Source organism: Chelon labrosus, assembly GCF_963514085.1.
Source record: "Chelon labrosus genome assembly, chromosome: 1".
NCBI lineage: Eukaryota > Metazoa > Chordata > Actinopteri > Mugiliformes > Mugilidae > Chelon > Chelon labrosus.
Genome location: NC_140337.1, coordinates 2585910 through 2603469, shown reverse-complemented (window position 1 = coordinate 2603469; position 17560 = coordinate 2585910). Strand labels below are relative to the sequence as shown.

The window sequence follows — 17560 nt, the reverse complement described above, 5'->3', positions numbered from 1 at the left end:
AATGTTCTTACTTGACTCAGATAAACTGGGAAAAACATCACTTTTGTTTGTTAAAGCATATTTTCGGCTGACTAAATTGTATAATTGTATATCAAGTTTGAGGCACATGTGGTGAACATTCAGACATCTGTCACAGCGAGACAGAAAATACACAAGCTAATGTGTAGGTTTCCAGACAGACCTAAATGTCAGTTGGGATTTCACACAGAAAACCAACATTTAAATGGTATTGCTTTCCACTGAACAATGTTGCTCCGTTGCTCTGAAACAATGTGTATTACCCTTTTTTGGAAAACATGACTGAGGCCTTAGCTGTCTCCATAACCTCATCTGGTTCCATGGCAATCTGTATGTGTTTAGCATTAAGGTCAAAGTCATTTTCTCCAATCACGCTGTGCCGTGTGGGCTGTGGCTAGCGCGGCTGTAGACATGAGACAGTCACCCCCATGTGATGGTATACATCCGTGTCCGCATAGTGCACAGCAGTCAGCAGAGGCTAATTGTTCACAATAGAGTGACTATATGAAGGCACGGACAACCCCACATGTGGTTTGTCATCTAGCATTTGATCCCTGGTCATGGGTTGATGTCCTGGACTCGATCCCTGGTCATGGGTTGATGTCCTAGATTCGATCCCTGGTCCTGGGATGCTGTCCTGGATTCGATCCCTAGTCCGAGAATGCTGTCCTGGATTCGATCCCTAGTCCGAGGATCCTGTCCTGGATTCGATCCCTAGTCCCAGGATCCTGTCCTGGATTCGGTCCCTAGTCCGAGGATGCTATCCTGGAATCAATTTTCCCTCTTCCTTAGCAACCATTGCCATATAATTTTCTGATAGGCTGATGTGATGCATTTTTCCACCAATAGGAAAGAGGGTGTTTTGTGTTTTTTTGCCTTTTTTTTGTTGTTGTTTTTGTTTTCTGAAGCCGGCTACCGCTCTCCGCTTGATAGCGTTTTCTTTTTCGCCATTTTGTCCTGCACTAAACGTGCACCAAACATGATGACAATATACAGGAAAAAGAATGCCGTAAATTATTTTTAATGAGTCTAGTTTTACTTGGCCTATCAACACAATTTAAAAACGGGTATATAGTTTGAAGTTAGCACTTTCTACCCAAGTTGAAACGGAGAACGGAGTGTGACTGCGTCTTGCTGCTATATCGTGTTAAACTGGTCATGTGATTTGGATGGTGCGTCCGTTGACTCTGTCTTAGGAGTAAAAAAGTGAATTCATAAAGCTCTTAGCCCACGTCAACAACTATTATAGAACTGATGTTAAGCTTGGTACCAATTTTGATGCTTAAACTCTCACAAGTTGATCCTCTGACGTTTCTCCCTACACACATATCAGGAGATTGAGAAGGTGTCAATCTGACAGCTGTGGTGAGTGCTGCTACGTCCAAAATACCGTCAATCTTTTTTCTTTCAAACCTTCTCATCTAGTGACGAGAAAGCAGGGGGTCTACATGGGGTTCTTGTCATGTCTCCGAGGTCTGTGGGTTGTTAACAAAGAGACATCACCCGTCTAAACTTCCCACGAGGTTTCATTTAAACCACACGCCACAAATATTTGAGGCACAAAGATGTAAAATGATCCAGTATTCAAAGGATTTTTTTTTATATCGATGTGTTTTTTACGTAAGTGAATAATCTGTTACAACCAGCATGTGAGCCCATGTGAGATTCATGACGCCAGCTTTGATCTGTGGATTTATTGCTTGATAATTTCATATTCTTTTGTGCACAATTCCTCCTTCCGGTGTGTTTATATACCAGGCCCTTCCTTGCACAGTCCACAACACACATGTATCAAACACACATTTTTGCTGATAGGGTGACTGCGTCACAGACCTCGGATCTGGAGTGAGCTTGTCTAGTTCTTGTAAACCTGTGGCCACTCCATCCCTCCATCAAACCCCTAATCCCTTACTCTTCCAAGCAACAAATTCCGGCCTCTGTCTACCTGTTGTTCAAAGAGGTGCTAGTAGAAACCAAAACGTGAATATATCAGAAAAATAAATGTCCAGCTCTGATTTTTAAGATTGAAATATAATGTTTACCACTGTGTTCACTGTAGAAAGCCAGTGTCTCAAACTGCAGATGGAACTTTGGACAGCAACAATGGTTGATTTGTCAGGCAGCAACTTAGTCAGTGGTTAATGGATTTCACGCAACTCCCCAGAGCCCTCAAGTAAACAATGGAAGATGACAGTATATAGTGAGTAAACAGTAATACTGTTACAGTGTATTCCTTTTATGACTTTGTGCGAGAAATTACACAGTTGAACTTAGCTCAGCTTCCTTATAGGGGTACCAGCAATTCAATGTTGCGCTTCCAAAGCTGGGGGAATTAAATAAGGGAAAGATGAGGATGACTTTAAATGACACTGAAGTTGATTTATCCTGACTTATAATCACAAGTGTGGGCCAAGCTCCAAAATCACTGGCACCTTCCTGTAAATTGTTTGATGTGTGGAAAGCTTCCATCGAGCCATGACTGTACTAAATTCCATCTCCTAAGTAGCTTTACGTGAATCCGAAGGCTGAGCGGACACTCCAGAGGTCATCAAAATGTCAAATCAAACATCTTACAAAGCTTACAAACGTTGGAGGAACAATTCATAGACGTCATTAATGACATTGACTATGTACATACGTCAATTTGCGTAGAATATGTCGACGCATCACAATGTTTACTAAAAAAAGCCCTTACCCAAATGTCAAAAGCAAAGATCCAGATACTTTTATCCAGTAGAGAGCAGTAATACGATCAGTAACTCAAAACTGCCAAAACCCTGAAAGAAGAAGACGAGTGGCTGCACACTTACTAAAACTGAAACTACTCCCAACTATAGCTGAACTACTGACTATTGGACTATTCCAGTGAATTTATTCTGATGGTTGGTTGGTGGTTAGAGCCTGGCTTTAAGCAGTGATGGACAGAAGAGTAACAGTGACGTAGCCATGCACGTCATCTGAGCGCCATGGACACCGATTTGTTCACAACAAAATCCATGTTGTGGAAGTGAGCTTTTTAGATTTCGCCATCACAGAATCAACGGCTAACAGTGACTAAGGTATTTTTCAGGAATGCCTTAATACTTGGTTGCTCTGATTGGTTGTAGGACCACCCATTTGCGTGCAGAGGTATTTTTGTCCTCTGTAGCGGTTGAGACATGCCGCAAAACAAAATCTAAACGGCGTATCTCATAAAGCCAAGCTACAATCATAGTTCATAGACTTCTGATTACAAGACTTGCATCTCCAGCTACGGCCAATGGTTGATGCAACGTCTTCATGTAAAAAACTTCTGAAACATCCTGGTGGAGGACAGAATGAAAAATCTGGATGCAATCGTTTTCAACCTTTGATTAATAAAAATGGTCATACTACCCTATTATTTTTGTTAGTGGCTCTTTATTGCCTGGTAAACACTCCCACAAACTTTCTATTATTAATTCGGACCCTCCTGGGCCAACAAAAAAAAAGTGATTTTCTAGACAAAGCTCCTCCAAAGCCATAAAACAATTAAACGTCTGGTTCATTCTTGGAGTTTCCCTTTCAAAAGATTGTGTCTAAAGCGAGAGAGAGACAGACTTAAATTAACTTTCATTGTTCAGTGAAGTCAAGGTCAACAGACAAAACATGCATCACAATAGGTGTTTGCAAAGGTATGGGTAACGATAAAAATAAACTAATGAAGAAGACGTCAGAACTGCTTCTTACAGAAAGTAATAAGATAGATGCTTTATTAGATAAATAGATGCTTTAATATTCCCAAACTGGGAAATTTCACTTATAACAAGAAATGAAACCAATATCTGGCTTTGTTATATCATCTGAGAAAAAGAAGGAACTTTTAGTGGTTTTGTGTTGTTGTGGAAAAACTGGTCATACACAAGAGATGTTTCCTTGTTTTAAAGGTTTTATTACAGATTGCAATCTGGAGAGACACTTTGAACAGGTTCAAGTATGGACCTCTGCATCTCTGCCTCCTTCCTGCATGCTACCTATATACCTCTCCCCTCGCTTGCAGACTGAGGAAGTGCGCCTCCAGACCCAGAGCAGGTGTTGCCGCTGGCTAAGGATGTCGCACCCCCGCGTGCTCTTCTAAGAAGTCAGAGAGCGTGTCTTATGCGAGGAAAGAGACATTTAACAGCACAGCATATTACATTTTGCATAATAAGCATAAACCAAAAATACTTTAGTTTGTTCTTGACATACACACACTACAGGTTACTAAATCACATTTGCATAAAGGGTACATCTGTAAGTTATATCATGGATACATTTATTTTCCCATTACAGTGTCCTCCTGGAATCTTGTTAAATGTGAAAGATAAAATGATGGGACAGAGTTGAGAGGTTGTGAGTCACTGTTAGGATCTAAACTTTCTAGGTTTTGTTCTTTTGAGGGTTTTTTGCCTTCGAGAACTTGATGGTTGGTTGATAATGTTCACTGATTGCAGCCAATAGAGAATTCCATTCTGTCTTTTGGTTAAATTATCATAGAGGCTAACATTTCTTGATAAAAGAACAACTGGTGATTGCGATAATTTGAATCCTCAGTAATGTTTAAAATTGTCTCCTCTCGGCAGGGGGACCACACGTGGGCGACCATGTTGGGACAGAGCGTGCGGCTGCAACCTGTTCCTATCCAGAGCTTGTCGGAGTTGGAGCGAGCCAGGTTACAGGAAGTCGCCTTGTACCACTTGGAGGAGCGGGACCTGGAATTCAAGATCAGCATCCCCAGAGGTGCGAGGATGACAATGCTGATGTTTTTGAAGACTGTACTAGTGATGTACTGTGGATGGCTGGGGCTCAGTAGGTAGAGCAGGGGGTCCACAAACCAGAGGTTTAGCACTACAATCCCCGGTACATGAATCACATGTCGAGGTGTCCTTGAGCAAGACACAGTGGTGATCCTAGTGCTTAGCATTGGTCTGTGCGTGTGTAAACCAATAGGTAGATGTGTCACTGGGACCTTAAAGTGCTTTGAGCACCAATCACCACATAAATCCAAGACAATTTTCCATATGCGGAAGCATAATTTCCATTTTTCAAAACTTAGTAAACTTAAAGGAACAGTATGTAAGAAATGTATTTCAATTAATCATAAAATGGCCCTGATATGTCACTAGACATGAAGAAATCATGTTCATTTCAAATACTTATATCACTGACAACAGTGGTCCGGCCAGGATATTGTCATTTAAAAGTGAAAGTTGCAGCCCTCAACTGATGTTATTGTTGTCATGTTGTGTTTTGGTCTGAGGCGCCACCCTCCACTTATCTACTAATCACGAAGTCAGTAGAGTTTCGTCATCCGGGTTGCCAGCTCTGCTCTAGTTACCGCAGCTGCATCTACGAACGTGTCGGATAAAACATGTATAACGTTACGAAACCTCGTTATGAATCCGAAATACGTCGTGACAAAGTCCGAAATAAAACAAGGATTTGTGTAGGAGATGCCTTTGAAAGATGGAGACGGCTGAAAACGGAGAAGAATTTGAAGACAGACGCCAACGCTGCTAATTTTCTCCTGGCTAACTTACTTGTACATAATGTAAATGGACATTTCAAATATTCACGACAGTCGAACAAAGTTATGCATGTTCGTGCAAAGTAACGTTACGTTAGCGCATACAGAGGAGGTGGGTCATCGAATTTAAATGGTAAGGAATTGTTTGGGAAATAAAAACGGCGAGTCGTCATTGCTAACATTAGCAATGCATTATGAGCCCGTTTCTCTGTCATTATGCTGAAACGCCGAGGAAAACAACATTAGCACGTCGATTATGGCAATGTGAAACGTAATTGAGACGTATTGAGTAGCCTAACGTTACCTCGGTAACCTGGCAACCTCGAGTCAGGGGGGAGTTTGGAGGGGATACACCGTTCTACAGTATTTTGAAAGTGATTGCAGTACCAGTTTTGGCCAGTTTTGGCCACAATCTTACATACTGTTCCTTTAACTAACTCATTCCTACTTTCCTTAATTTAAATGCTCAAACATCCGAGATTTAAAGCAACACTTAGCTTTCTTTTTTTTGAGAGTTAGATTGGAAAGTTAATGCCACTTTCATATGTATACATCAATATGATGGTAGTGAAGGGAGTTGGAGGTTCCCAGTAGCCTAAGGCTGTCAATAAGCTTAGTATAAATACTGGAAAGAAGTAAAAACAGCAAAAACCTGATCTTTCCAAATGGATAATGGATAATGACTGTGACTATGTCATGTCTCTTGTATTGCCTCTTTACAATGTACTTTCTTGTGTTGGTCATGGGGAGGAGTGAGTCTAGAGGTCAGAAAAGCAAGCTCATGATGACATGATCAGTCTGGCGCCAGTTAAGACCATCTGATGGGGTGCACCACACTCCCTTACAAACGTAGGTTGAACTGCCCTCGAGCGAGGACGGCCCTGCAGAGCTCTGTGGGTGAATCTGAGGAGTGAGTGTTAGGCAGGAAGACCTTCTGGATAAGACTCACTCAACTCTGCCTTTTGGTCAAAGAAAACATTCATGTGTATGAAATCCAGAGTGTGATTAATGATAAGAAAGGGTCAAAGGGTGCAACACGATTTGTTTGCTCATCTCACTTGATATCTCAAATGCCACTGGTAAGATTCAGCCATTTTTCAATTTGGTGTGATAACATGAGGCTAGTGGTTTTGTTTTTATTTCTCAGTTCAGACCTGATATTTGAACTTTTCCTCTCTTTGCTGTTAGGTTTTCCTTATTTTTGAACAAAGACGCAGTATTAATGTCACACTTATAATTTTAGATTATTTTACACCGTATATAAATACAGATGTAGCCAAATGTAATATCATGTTTGCATTTGCATTACGCCTTAGAGTTAGAGCTTATGGTTGGCAGCATCTTTTCCTCCTTAGCCAGGACCTTCAAAGTAAGAACTACCTTGGACCAAAATTGACTCTTTGTAATTGTAGGGAAGGGAGTTGTTGAAGGGATCTTGTTTGTGGTTGCAGTAGTTGTTGTTCGATTTCCAAACAGTTGCTCTAAAATTTGTATCTGTCCACCTCTAAATCCAGGCCAACTTTACGTTTGCCTGAATTTCTGTCTCAGTTTGATATAATTAAGTGAACCCCAGCATCATATCATCAACTAACTTTTAGCTCAGCCAATCTATCTTGCAATCAGTTGTCTTTGTACCTACGGGATGATATGCTCACTTTGACACTAAACTTTTTGGTTCCAGAAGTTTATCCATGCTCGCCTAAAGTTTAGTTGACTTTTTTGAGTTGGATTGGTTACTTCTTGTGACACTTTGCCATTTGATTCCCTCATAATCACTCTCAGATTAGCTTTCATAGAGCTCAATCTAAGGCGACCTTCTTCTGAATTTCTGTCTAAGTCAATCAAGACATGTTTACTGATTAATTCTAACTAGTTAGTGCGCAATGTGACCTTTGCTTGAAGAATAACCTGTCAAAGACCTTTAAATTTCATATTATGCCTGCTCTGATGGCAACCCATAAAATCATTCAGTCTTTGAAGACATGAATTTGGCATACTTGTCTACAAGACAAGGAGTTATGTAGAAAATCAACATGCTCTTCTTAAAGAACAAGGTCATTTTTTTTTTCACAAGAATGTCAAACCCTAATCTTCGATTAACCTCTGATAACATTGGGAAATACCTCAACCCTTTTCCTCCACTGTTGTTTACTTGGACAAGCATTCCTCTCCTTGGTGCTGGACTATTCTCCGCATAAAATATTGTTCATGCTCAAACTTTTTATCCATCTTAACTCTGAAGTACTAAATCCAGCCAATGAGGTGTGATAGTTTCACTAATAAACCGTAAATTTCACTTTCACACACCTCGTGAATGCAGACTGGGAGGTTTTCTCCTGTGTTCACTGAGGTCAGGAGGATCATAGAGGATGAGGCTAAGAAACAAACGCAGTTGATTGTTAAAGCCGTTTGTTTGGACGTAGTCTCCAGCTTTTTCTCCTATGAGACCAGTTGGTATGTAAGCTTCTTTTCTCAGACCAAATGCTCTCTCCCATACTGTTGTTCTCTCAAAGGGTTGTTAACCCTTGACCTGCTCAACTTTGGGGCCCAGTGCACTTGGTTTCCAACTGTTGAGCTCAATTATATGTCCTTAGTCTTTGGGGTTTTTAATTCCCCTAAGGACAGAAACATCTAAAATGGGATACAACACTTCTGAAGCTTTTCTCTATGCATGTACTAAAGGGCGCCTAAACCTAAACTTGCCCAGACCTGTGTGGACCAATGAGATATTGTTCCACAGATTGTTTTAGCTTATTCCAGCTTTGACTGGCTCTCTTTTTAATCAAATCAAATCAAATCAAAATTTATTTATATTGCACTTTTCATGCCTTTTAAAAGCAACACAAAGCAAAAACAGAACAAAAAATCGAACCCTCCCACCCCCATAAAAACACAGAGACACGAGACACAAACACCCCCCCCCCCCCCCCCCCCCCCCCAACACACACGCACACACACACACACACACACACACACACACAGACATGTCCCACACACCCCACCCACACACCCACAAGAGACATGGCCGGGCACCAAGACCTGGCGCAAGGAGACCCCTTCACGCCTAGTGTCGCGAATTCGTGAAACACTGTTTCCACTCAGACTGCAGCCGAAATAACGCATGTAATACTCCAATGTCAGTTTGTGCACTTTCAAAAAATTCCTAGGAACCTTTTGCAAGCACTAGTTTCTCCTAGGACCGGTCGGAGTGGTAAGCAAAAACACAAATAATTAATTTCTTTATATAATTGAAAAATCAATTCAACCGTGAAGGGGTTAATTACGTCATTCCGCTCTGCAATGGTTTAGTGAGACAGCACTGGAGTTTTTGACCCCTAGCAGCACAAGACTAACAACTAAAAGTTTAAGTTCATAATTAATTGGCGTGTTTTTGGAGTAGGGAAGCTGTGATTAATTCCAATTTAGGTTTTTGATTTGAGCTAAAATGAACTGAGCAAAGATTCATAATATATGAATGTATACCATGCCAGAATCAGACATACACCACACATTGGGTTAGGACTTAATTTCGGTGTCTGTAGATGTGTAACATGGGGTAAATACTTGGCTAGGACCCCTTGTGGGCGTACAGTGCAGCTCTGATATGTTGATGTTTGGTCAAGTCCTATTTTAGATGTCTGTGGACAAAGAAAGCAATGTTAGAATATTCATCCAGGACCTACGTTGGGATGTTAAGATACCCAAACCAGATTCAAAATTTTTGGATGTTTGTCTAGGACCTCTTTTGTTTGTCCACCAAAGTCCAAAATAGTTTAGAATGTCTGGACTTAGAGGTCTACAAATACCTACTACTATATGCTCACAGCTAGATATGCCCATTTTTTGTGGTCTTGTGGTGTCAAAAATAAGTGAAGGAAATCAGTTAAAGATGATTCTGGCTACCAGACGATGCCTTCTGTTGAATGCCTGCGTTCGTTTTTTGGCACATGTTTTCTTGATTTACCAACTGGGATATTGTGTAGCAGATTTTCTGTTTCAGTAAATACTTGCATAGTTAATACTATAGCTTCTTAAATGTCGAATTTCAGATTTGATTTAAGATGAGCACCTCAAGGGAATAAATATAAGTTAAAGGCAATATTCCCTTCAGTAATCCGAAGTGGGTTTGTGCGTCTTTGTTTTTATTCCTTTATGGCACATCCTGTGAGACTTGACTCATTCCTGCTCTCCTCACTTTCGGGAAATTGCCTTTCCCTCGCCTTTATTTTCCCCTATTCTTCTTTCTTCTTCTTTTTTATCTTTAAAGATTAAAGCATGTTCTTTTCCCATCAGGTCAAGGTTTAATCAAACAGTAAAATTCATGGAAAAGATGAGTGCAACCCTTTACAGTCACTGCCATGCGAATTTACGTTGAGACGTCATGATCTCTGAAGATTTTCTCAACAATAATGTTTGTTTAAACCGTGGCAAAACGGACTTCCTCAATATCTCATATATTCCAGATGAAACCATCTGGGCAGTGTGGAATTCCGTGATTCTCCAATTACCTTGAATTTTAGGGGCTAGTAAACAACCAACTTCACTGAACAAAACAATTCTCAAAAGCCTCGTAAATCTGGTCGGACAGGGAGGATGTGCAGCTCATAAACAACACACACACACACTCATTACTTCCTTGGTTCCAGTAAAAGTGAAGAGTTTGGGTGACGAGCAGCGTGTTAGGACTAATAAATCGTATTTTTTTCCAGAACCAAAGCAATAATATGAAACACAGGCATGTAGACTGTGATTTTTGTGTTAGATAACTCTATAAAGTGCCGTTATTAACACACTTGTTCCACAGCCTATACAGTTTTTTGCGTGTATTATTTTTTTAACAGTGAACAATCACATTCATCTATGTCCCATGTTGTACTATATGTGCAGACTATTAGCTCAGAGGTTCCTTCCTTCCCCCACTAAAGAAACATACTGTACAGTGAATACCTGCCGTGGTGGCAGTGGAAGATTATGTTCTCTTTGTTGTACTTTGAGACTCCTGAGTGGTGGAAAAAAGCAGAACATTTCGAAATATACCAGTAGTTTTTTTTTTATATTTTTCTCATATGGAACAGAAAATGAATGTTTGGTTTGATTCAGCTCGAAGATGCTTTAGATCTGTGTGAAGAAATGGTGCTCCTCAAACAACAATACAAGAATCTGGTATTCCCATCATGTCTTCTGTATTGTTCTTAACATCAGCCATCAACATTTTTCTTAATGAGTCACCTCTTAATTTCCATGAGTGGATGGTAGTGCTATCATTTGGATTTTTTTTGAGTTATTTTAAAAGTGTGGCCAACAGAGATGGGGGTATCGCAGTAAATGGGAACTCTTGCAGTCACATTTGTCATTTATTGTGTTATATCATGGAACTGTGTTATGAATTGCACATTCAGGCACATTCCACACAGCTAGGTAAGGACAGGGGCGAATGTTCACCAGGATCACAAGGCGTGAAATGAGACATAAAAGTCACAGAAGTTATTTGCTGTGTTATTCATAAATTGTTAGGTGATTAAAGACTAGTTAGTTAAGACAAAAATGTCTTGTACTGGCTTTAAATGAAGATAAAAATGGAATTATATTAAGTGCCACCAATAATTATAAAACCATTATATAAAGATGAGTTCACCCTATTAGGATTCATCAAGAGTTTTGAAGCTCAGTGTGGTGTCTGTGGCCTCGGCAGTGCCTGGCTCTACCTTACTCCCAATTCACAAATCAAATAATGGGACAAGAAGTGGAGCCTTAGATGAGATTAGGTGAAAGCAACACATGAGTGCATCCACCTGTCACTTGGAGCAGCCATAACCTAAATTATACATGACTTAAAGTCTTTAGATAATTTAAACAAGTGGATTTTATACAAAAATTCAGGCAGTAAACATGTTAATTTGCTGTAAAGTTGGATATTTTTCGGATTTGTTTTGGAACCAGAATCTAGAAAAGTAAAAAGTGTCCAACTAACCAAAATCCCCAAACGATACTCCATGAACACTTAAGGAAGATTCATTTAAGTTAAGGTTACTGACAGATGTTTATTCTGTCCTGTGAAGTTCTAATTCATACATCAACTGAGGAACAGATCATTTCTTCTGTCTGGCTCACAGACAAAGATCTCTTTGAGTAAGTGTGGGAATATTCCTTCTTGGTTTCTCCCCTGGGGGGAATTCTCTCTGGTCCACCCAGTACATCAGGGTCGCAGCATCACCTCCCGCCACGCTCCCTCCATCCCTGTTTGTCTTCTGTTGCTTTTTCTCCTCTTTCTCCCTCCTGTTTCTGATTCGTCCTTCTCTGAAAGTGGAACCAGTGCCACAAACCCTCTCCGGTTTGTTTGTACAGACCTCACTTTTGTGTTCATGCATGTATCCGTGTGCACGAGTGTGTGTTTGTTGGTTTCCCTGGCAAGGTCCAGTGAATTCTTCCTGAAATGTGTCAGTGGATACGCGACAGATTTGCTCTTATTTGGTGTGGTTTGGTCTTCTTTCTCATGCTCCGTTCTCCAAGTTGCTTCTCTAAGGGATTCCAACTTGCTGTCCACTTCCTCTAATCGTCCTTCTGTTTCTTTCTTTACAGAGCTTTAAGTGGTCTCCTTTATCATGTTCCGTTGCCCTGTTTTTCCTGCTCTCATTAAGCCTAATCCCGTCTTTTTAACCTTTATCAAACCAGATGAGCATCGTTCAGATCAAGAATAACCAGACTGCAATATGTAGCGCTAGCAAAGAGCTAAAGAGCTATATCTTCCTCAAGCACCAGCAAAGCTTTTGAATTTACCAGATGACCATTCATTCCATCCCTCACCTATGGTCATAAATTTACGGTAATGACCCAAAGAATGGCATCATGGATACAAGCGGCTGGAATGAGGTTCCTCTGTTGCATGACTAGGCTCAGAGACATCCAAAGGGAGCTCAAAGTAGAGCCACTCTTCCTTTGTGTCAAAAGCGGCCAACTGAGGTGGTTCGGGCATCTGGTGAGGATGCCCCCTGTACGCCTCCCTTTGGAAGTTTATTGGCCAGATGGGACTGGACCTCTGGGTAGACCCAGAATTCCCTGGAGGTATTATAGAGCTCCTATATCTGATGTCACCCTGCACCAGCAATCACAACACTGCCATACTGGCAGGAAAGCGTGCTTTTCAAACTACTACTCGGTTGACAACTGCAAGCAACTAACCAACTTGTCCTTGTACCAGTTACATCCAAAAATGGCCGACAGCTGTTGTGCCCTAGGATGCCAGAATAGATTTGTTAGGGAAAGGGATGTTTAGAATCCTTGCTTAGCCAGTTGCCGCCATTGCCCAACCTCGGATAAGCAGAGGACAATGGATCTACCTCAACAGTTCATCATCTGACCATCTACCCTAAGGAGTTCTTCTGTTATTGTGCCAAAACACAATAAACAAAAATGACATAAACTTGTCTGCAGTTGCCCACTTTTGCCAACATTCTTAAACCTTGAAACTCAAATGAGAATCTATGTGGATGTGGATGTGGAATTTCGTCCGTAAGATCATTCTTGGTCTTTAACCACTTAATTTTAATTTCACCCAATATTTGTTTTTTTTTGTTTGTTTGTTTTTTAATCAAATTGTGTGAAAAAGAGATGGAAAGCTTTGGAATTAGAACCAGAGTAGCATTCTAACCAAAAACCAACACCAAATCGGAGAATACAGAAGAAACAGTCTTTGATACGTGGAGGCCGGGGTCATTTGTTCTTCTTCGTCTCGGCCTGTCACCCCAGCTCTCAGTGAATGGGTGTTATGTAATCATACACAAAGGTCTAATGTGCACACACTCACCAGCAGGAGTTGAGCCTTAGCTGGAGGTGGCGTGTGTGCAGAAGGAGGGGCCGTGCTCTTTGGAAATAAACTTTAATTTCCTGCAGTCATGGGAATTTGACCCCGGCATCCCAACAGCACACACATTTCCACATACATGCTGTCTCCTGCGTTGGATTCTTTCCCCCTGCCATTTTCATTTTCTGCAGATTTTTCTGGGATCAAGACGAAAAAAAAAAAGAATATGCACACTTTAGAAACGTTGTGGGTGACTCCTATTGTTTATTATAGGGAAAACACCCAGACTTGAATTAGTGAGATCTAAACACCAGCTTTACTAACCCAAACAATGGCTTCTTCCACATAAACCCGGTCAGTGGGGGAGAGGATGTAGAGCTTGTAAAACTAAATGCACATACTGAAAAACAGACTCACGAGACATGCTTATTTACACTATTTAGCATGTGGGTATGAAAATATCCTGTTTTTGGCAAAAAGAAAGCAAAAGTGCACAAATTGCCTTTTTTATCTTTTTCTTTTTCAAAACAGACTAAACAAGGCTAAAAACAGGCAAATGGACTTATTTGAAAAATTTATGAAGATGTTTCACCCCTCATCCGACTCTGGGTTTTTATTTACTCCCCACCAGTCAGCTAGAAGTGAAGAAGACACTTGGATGGGTGGTGAAATTACTTGAAACGTGTCCAGTTTACCTTTGGTTTTTGGATATACCATAACCTGGAGGACTGACATTTGCCTCTGAAAGTAATTTCTGACAGAAAAATGCAGATGGGATCTGTAATTTCTGTTAAATTTGCATTAATGCACAGCCTATTAAGCAAAATAGGCTGTTCAAGCATACAACAAGGCCTACTGAAATGGTCTGCTCTATTCTTAGACACAAGGAAGAGGTACGGGCGCAAGGTAATGAGTGAAAGGGAAACTGAGGGCCGTTTGAGTTGACGGTGTCTGGATGTGACAGGAAGGAGACGCGGTTGTTTAGGGGCAGTTAAATGTTAGTGACCATCTCAATAATGCATGTCACAAATAAAAGAAACGTCCTCTTTATAGCTCAGGATAAACCACACGCATACTTGAGTGTCATTCACACCATATTTATTGTGACATTTTAATTTTTTTTCCCTACAGAAATACGCAAACGGAGGAAGTCTCTGCGCAGGAAGTTTGACTCCTTTTCAAAGGAAAAGAAAGAGCGAGGTGAGTTCACGAAGCACACAAGCACAGAAGTGGCCAAACTTAATACCATCTTCGGCCGCAGTTTGTCTCCTGTGATTATCAGTGAGTTTCCCTGCAGGGTACAGGAACTACATTGAACTCAATGTCCCTCCTGTCCTTTTTAAACTTTTAAAGTGCTGACGTCCAGCGTCTTTCATCAGCACTAACCGCAAACGCTCTCACTTACTTGTAATGCTGTGTATTACAAAGCCCAAGTGGCTCAAGGCTGCAGACTGAGTCATCGTGGAGACTTCAGTGAGTCAACCTTGCGTTTCGTTGTCATTGCTGTGAATGAACACAACAATGAATGAACACAAACGCCCACCAGGCTCCTCTACAGTGACACCGCATCACTCTACAGATGTAAAGTCGGCCCACCGGTTAGTGGAAGTAAGTAGCTTGGAGTGAATGGAGTGAAAGTAAGCAGCTCCGGATGGACATGACATCCTCGATTACCTCAGGATTACTGAGAGGTTTTTCTTAGAGTTGCATCTTAACTGACAGCTTAAAGTCATGTGTTGATCAGCTAAATTCCCAACTTTGCCACCAGCCAAATAAAGTGGACAACTGGTTTGTTTCGCTTCATGGCCACGGGGTCTGTAAGGACCTCATGTAACTGTAAGATCGTAAAAGTCTCTAACAAAGTCATGACAGTTTGAGTCTCACCACTGAACTCTTGCTTTCCATTAAGCCTCTCATTTCAACATTAACATTTAGGGGCTGGGTAGAGTTGACTTTTTTTATTTTTTTAGGAATAAATGAGTAGAAAACATCTGCAGACTGTTTGGAGCCTGCAGCTATCCATGCATACCGCTGCAAACACGCATGCATGTGTAACAGCATGAAATTTGTATGTAAACTGACGTTGCAATTGACGTCATTGACGTGGCAGTTTGTAATCAACATAGAGGAAGTTCACACATTTGCCTGTTAAGCCATGAAATCTTCGGAGGCCCTGCTTACTTGTTTAAAGCCTCATGTCTTGTTTTCCTCTGCTTTCCTTCCACTCCGCCATCCGACCAAAAAGTTGTGAGGAATTGTAAACACAGGCTGTTTGCACTTATCAGTATTTTCTTTTCCTTCGTCTGTTTGCTTTCAACTACCTCCCTCCTCTTCTTCTACTTGCCTCTGCAAGCCCTGTGGCCAATCATCTGCCAGCGTGACCCCAACCTCTCATAAAGAGATGTTCTCTGTTCTCAGCCGTGCAGGATGCCAGCCAAGACACACTCCTAAATCCTGCCTCCAGCTTCACACACCGACTTAGCTGCTAATCAAAACAGAGAACATTGGGACCTGGCAGCGCTTCTCCTGCCTCTGCTTCTCTACTACTGAGGGCACGACTGTGTTCAGACCTTGCATTAACATCCGTCCTAGAGATTGGAATTTGATTGCAAGTGGCCAGCTTAAAGTACAGGTGTGAACACCCCCAGGTTGCATTTGAAAGATCCAATCTCTGACCACACTTGGAGGTGGTCTGGGATGCATTTGTCCTCATATCTTTGAAGAAGAATTAGAAATAATTAAGAGATGCATTTCCTCAATAATCACCAGTGTCTTAATAACTTAAGGTGTGTGCCAAAGTCGTGATGCACACACGGAAACCAGCGCTGTTCTTGGTTCTGAAACAGCGGTAAGTAGTGATCCATTAGAGACAGCAGCCGTCAAAATATTCTACGGCACCCAGAAATGATGTTATATTTTTATTTACATACAGTGCACAAAATTGAGATCGGATCTGACGACCTGGCTGGAGACATATTTTAACACCTGGTGTGAACACAGGTACTAAAAGCCTAAAAGGCCTGGATTGCCCAGATCGGATGTTAATGCAAGGCCTGAATGGGGAGTCTTCGGCCCTAAAATGTCAACAGGTAGCAGATTACATGTAACAAGATTATGTATCTGTAACTGTAATCTGCTTTGAAGGCAAACTGTAATACAATGAGCAGGTAGTCATTATCTAATTTGCACAATAGCTGTTAGCAGTAGGGTTTACACAGAGGACAGCCAAAGTTAAATAAAGTCTAACGCCCCGGAGGACCAATATTGTCGTCCGGCTGCTGGTCTGTTGAAAGATAAATAGACAGTATCTATATATATATATCTCCCTCACTCTTCCAGTACTCTGACCTGAGAACTTGAGGTGGAAAGCAAGTTAAATTCCTGAACAATGAGTCTTTCACACACAGCTGTCTTCCTGTCTGAGTTTTAGTGTTTGTTTACCGTCAATTCAGGCCACGACCAGAGAGACTCGTCAGTCAGAGCGTCCATGAAATCTGGTTAGTGCTCTAAGTGAATGAGTGCTGTCTGGCACCCATGAGAAAAGCTGTACTATAGTTATAAAAAATATGATGCTTTACAGATGTTTGACATGCAGGGACCAGATTTCATTGAAGATGTGATTAAATTTACATTTAATACTTTCGGGGTTTTTTTCTCTACACATTTACGTAATAATTTAGTTATAAAAATAGGGATGTCCAGACATTTTTAAAATGATCGAATTGGTACGCTCAGGCAGAGGCATCACCTAAACGACGACAACAAACACACAACACTCTTAAAAGTTTCCTGGAGACAGCGTCACAGAGAAAAGTATTCCAGAGAGGATTAGGGAGTTTATGGCATTGGATGACTAGAACATTTCTGGAGGAGAGAACACAGGTTTTCTGGAGCCAAGGTACAAGCTACCCTCTCACTTTGACAGAAATATTTATTGGACTGAATACAGTCACACCATGTACATGTGATCTGAGAGAATACAAGGAAGACAAGAAAAACCTTTATAAATCTCCAGGAGAGGACATTTAATTTTTTGGGAATGTGACTTGGATCGGGTGATACTCAAATATTAAATGATCAGGATTGGATCGCGGCAAAAAAAAAACAAAAAAACAATCTTAATCATATGACCATTGACCACAACTCCTAAATTAAAAGTTTAGTATCTTGTAAGATTGAAAAAAAGCAGCAAATTTGTGTGCTGAGAAGCTGAAATC

The 17560-nt window shown here is 41.0% G+C and overlaps 1 protein-coding gene across 3 annotated transcripts in view; it reads left to right on the top strand.

Annotated features, from left to right (window-relative positions):
* The window catches only part of arhgap36 (Rho GTPase activating protein 36), a 73525-nt gene that overhangs the window by 35608 nt on the left and 20357 nt on the right, over window positions 1-17560 (top strand). For all 3 annotated transcript variants that reach the window (XM_084545655.1, XM_084545656.1, XM_084545657.1), the window contains exons 2-3: window positions 4599-4755; window positions 14475-14543. In XM_084545655.1, coding sequence (XP_084401781.1) covers window positions 4599-4755; window positions 14475-14543 — 226 coding nt within the window. The remainder of the gene's footprint in view (window positions 1-4598; window positions 4756-14474; window positions 14544-17560) is intronic.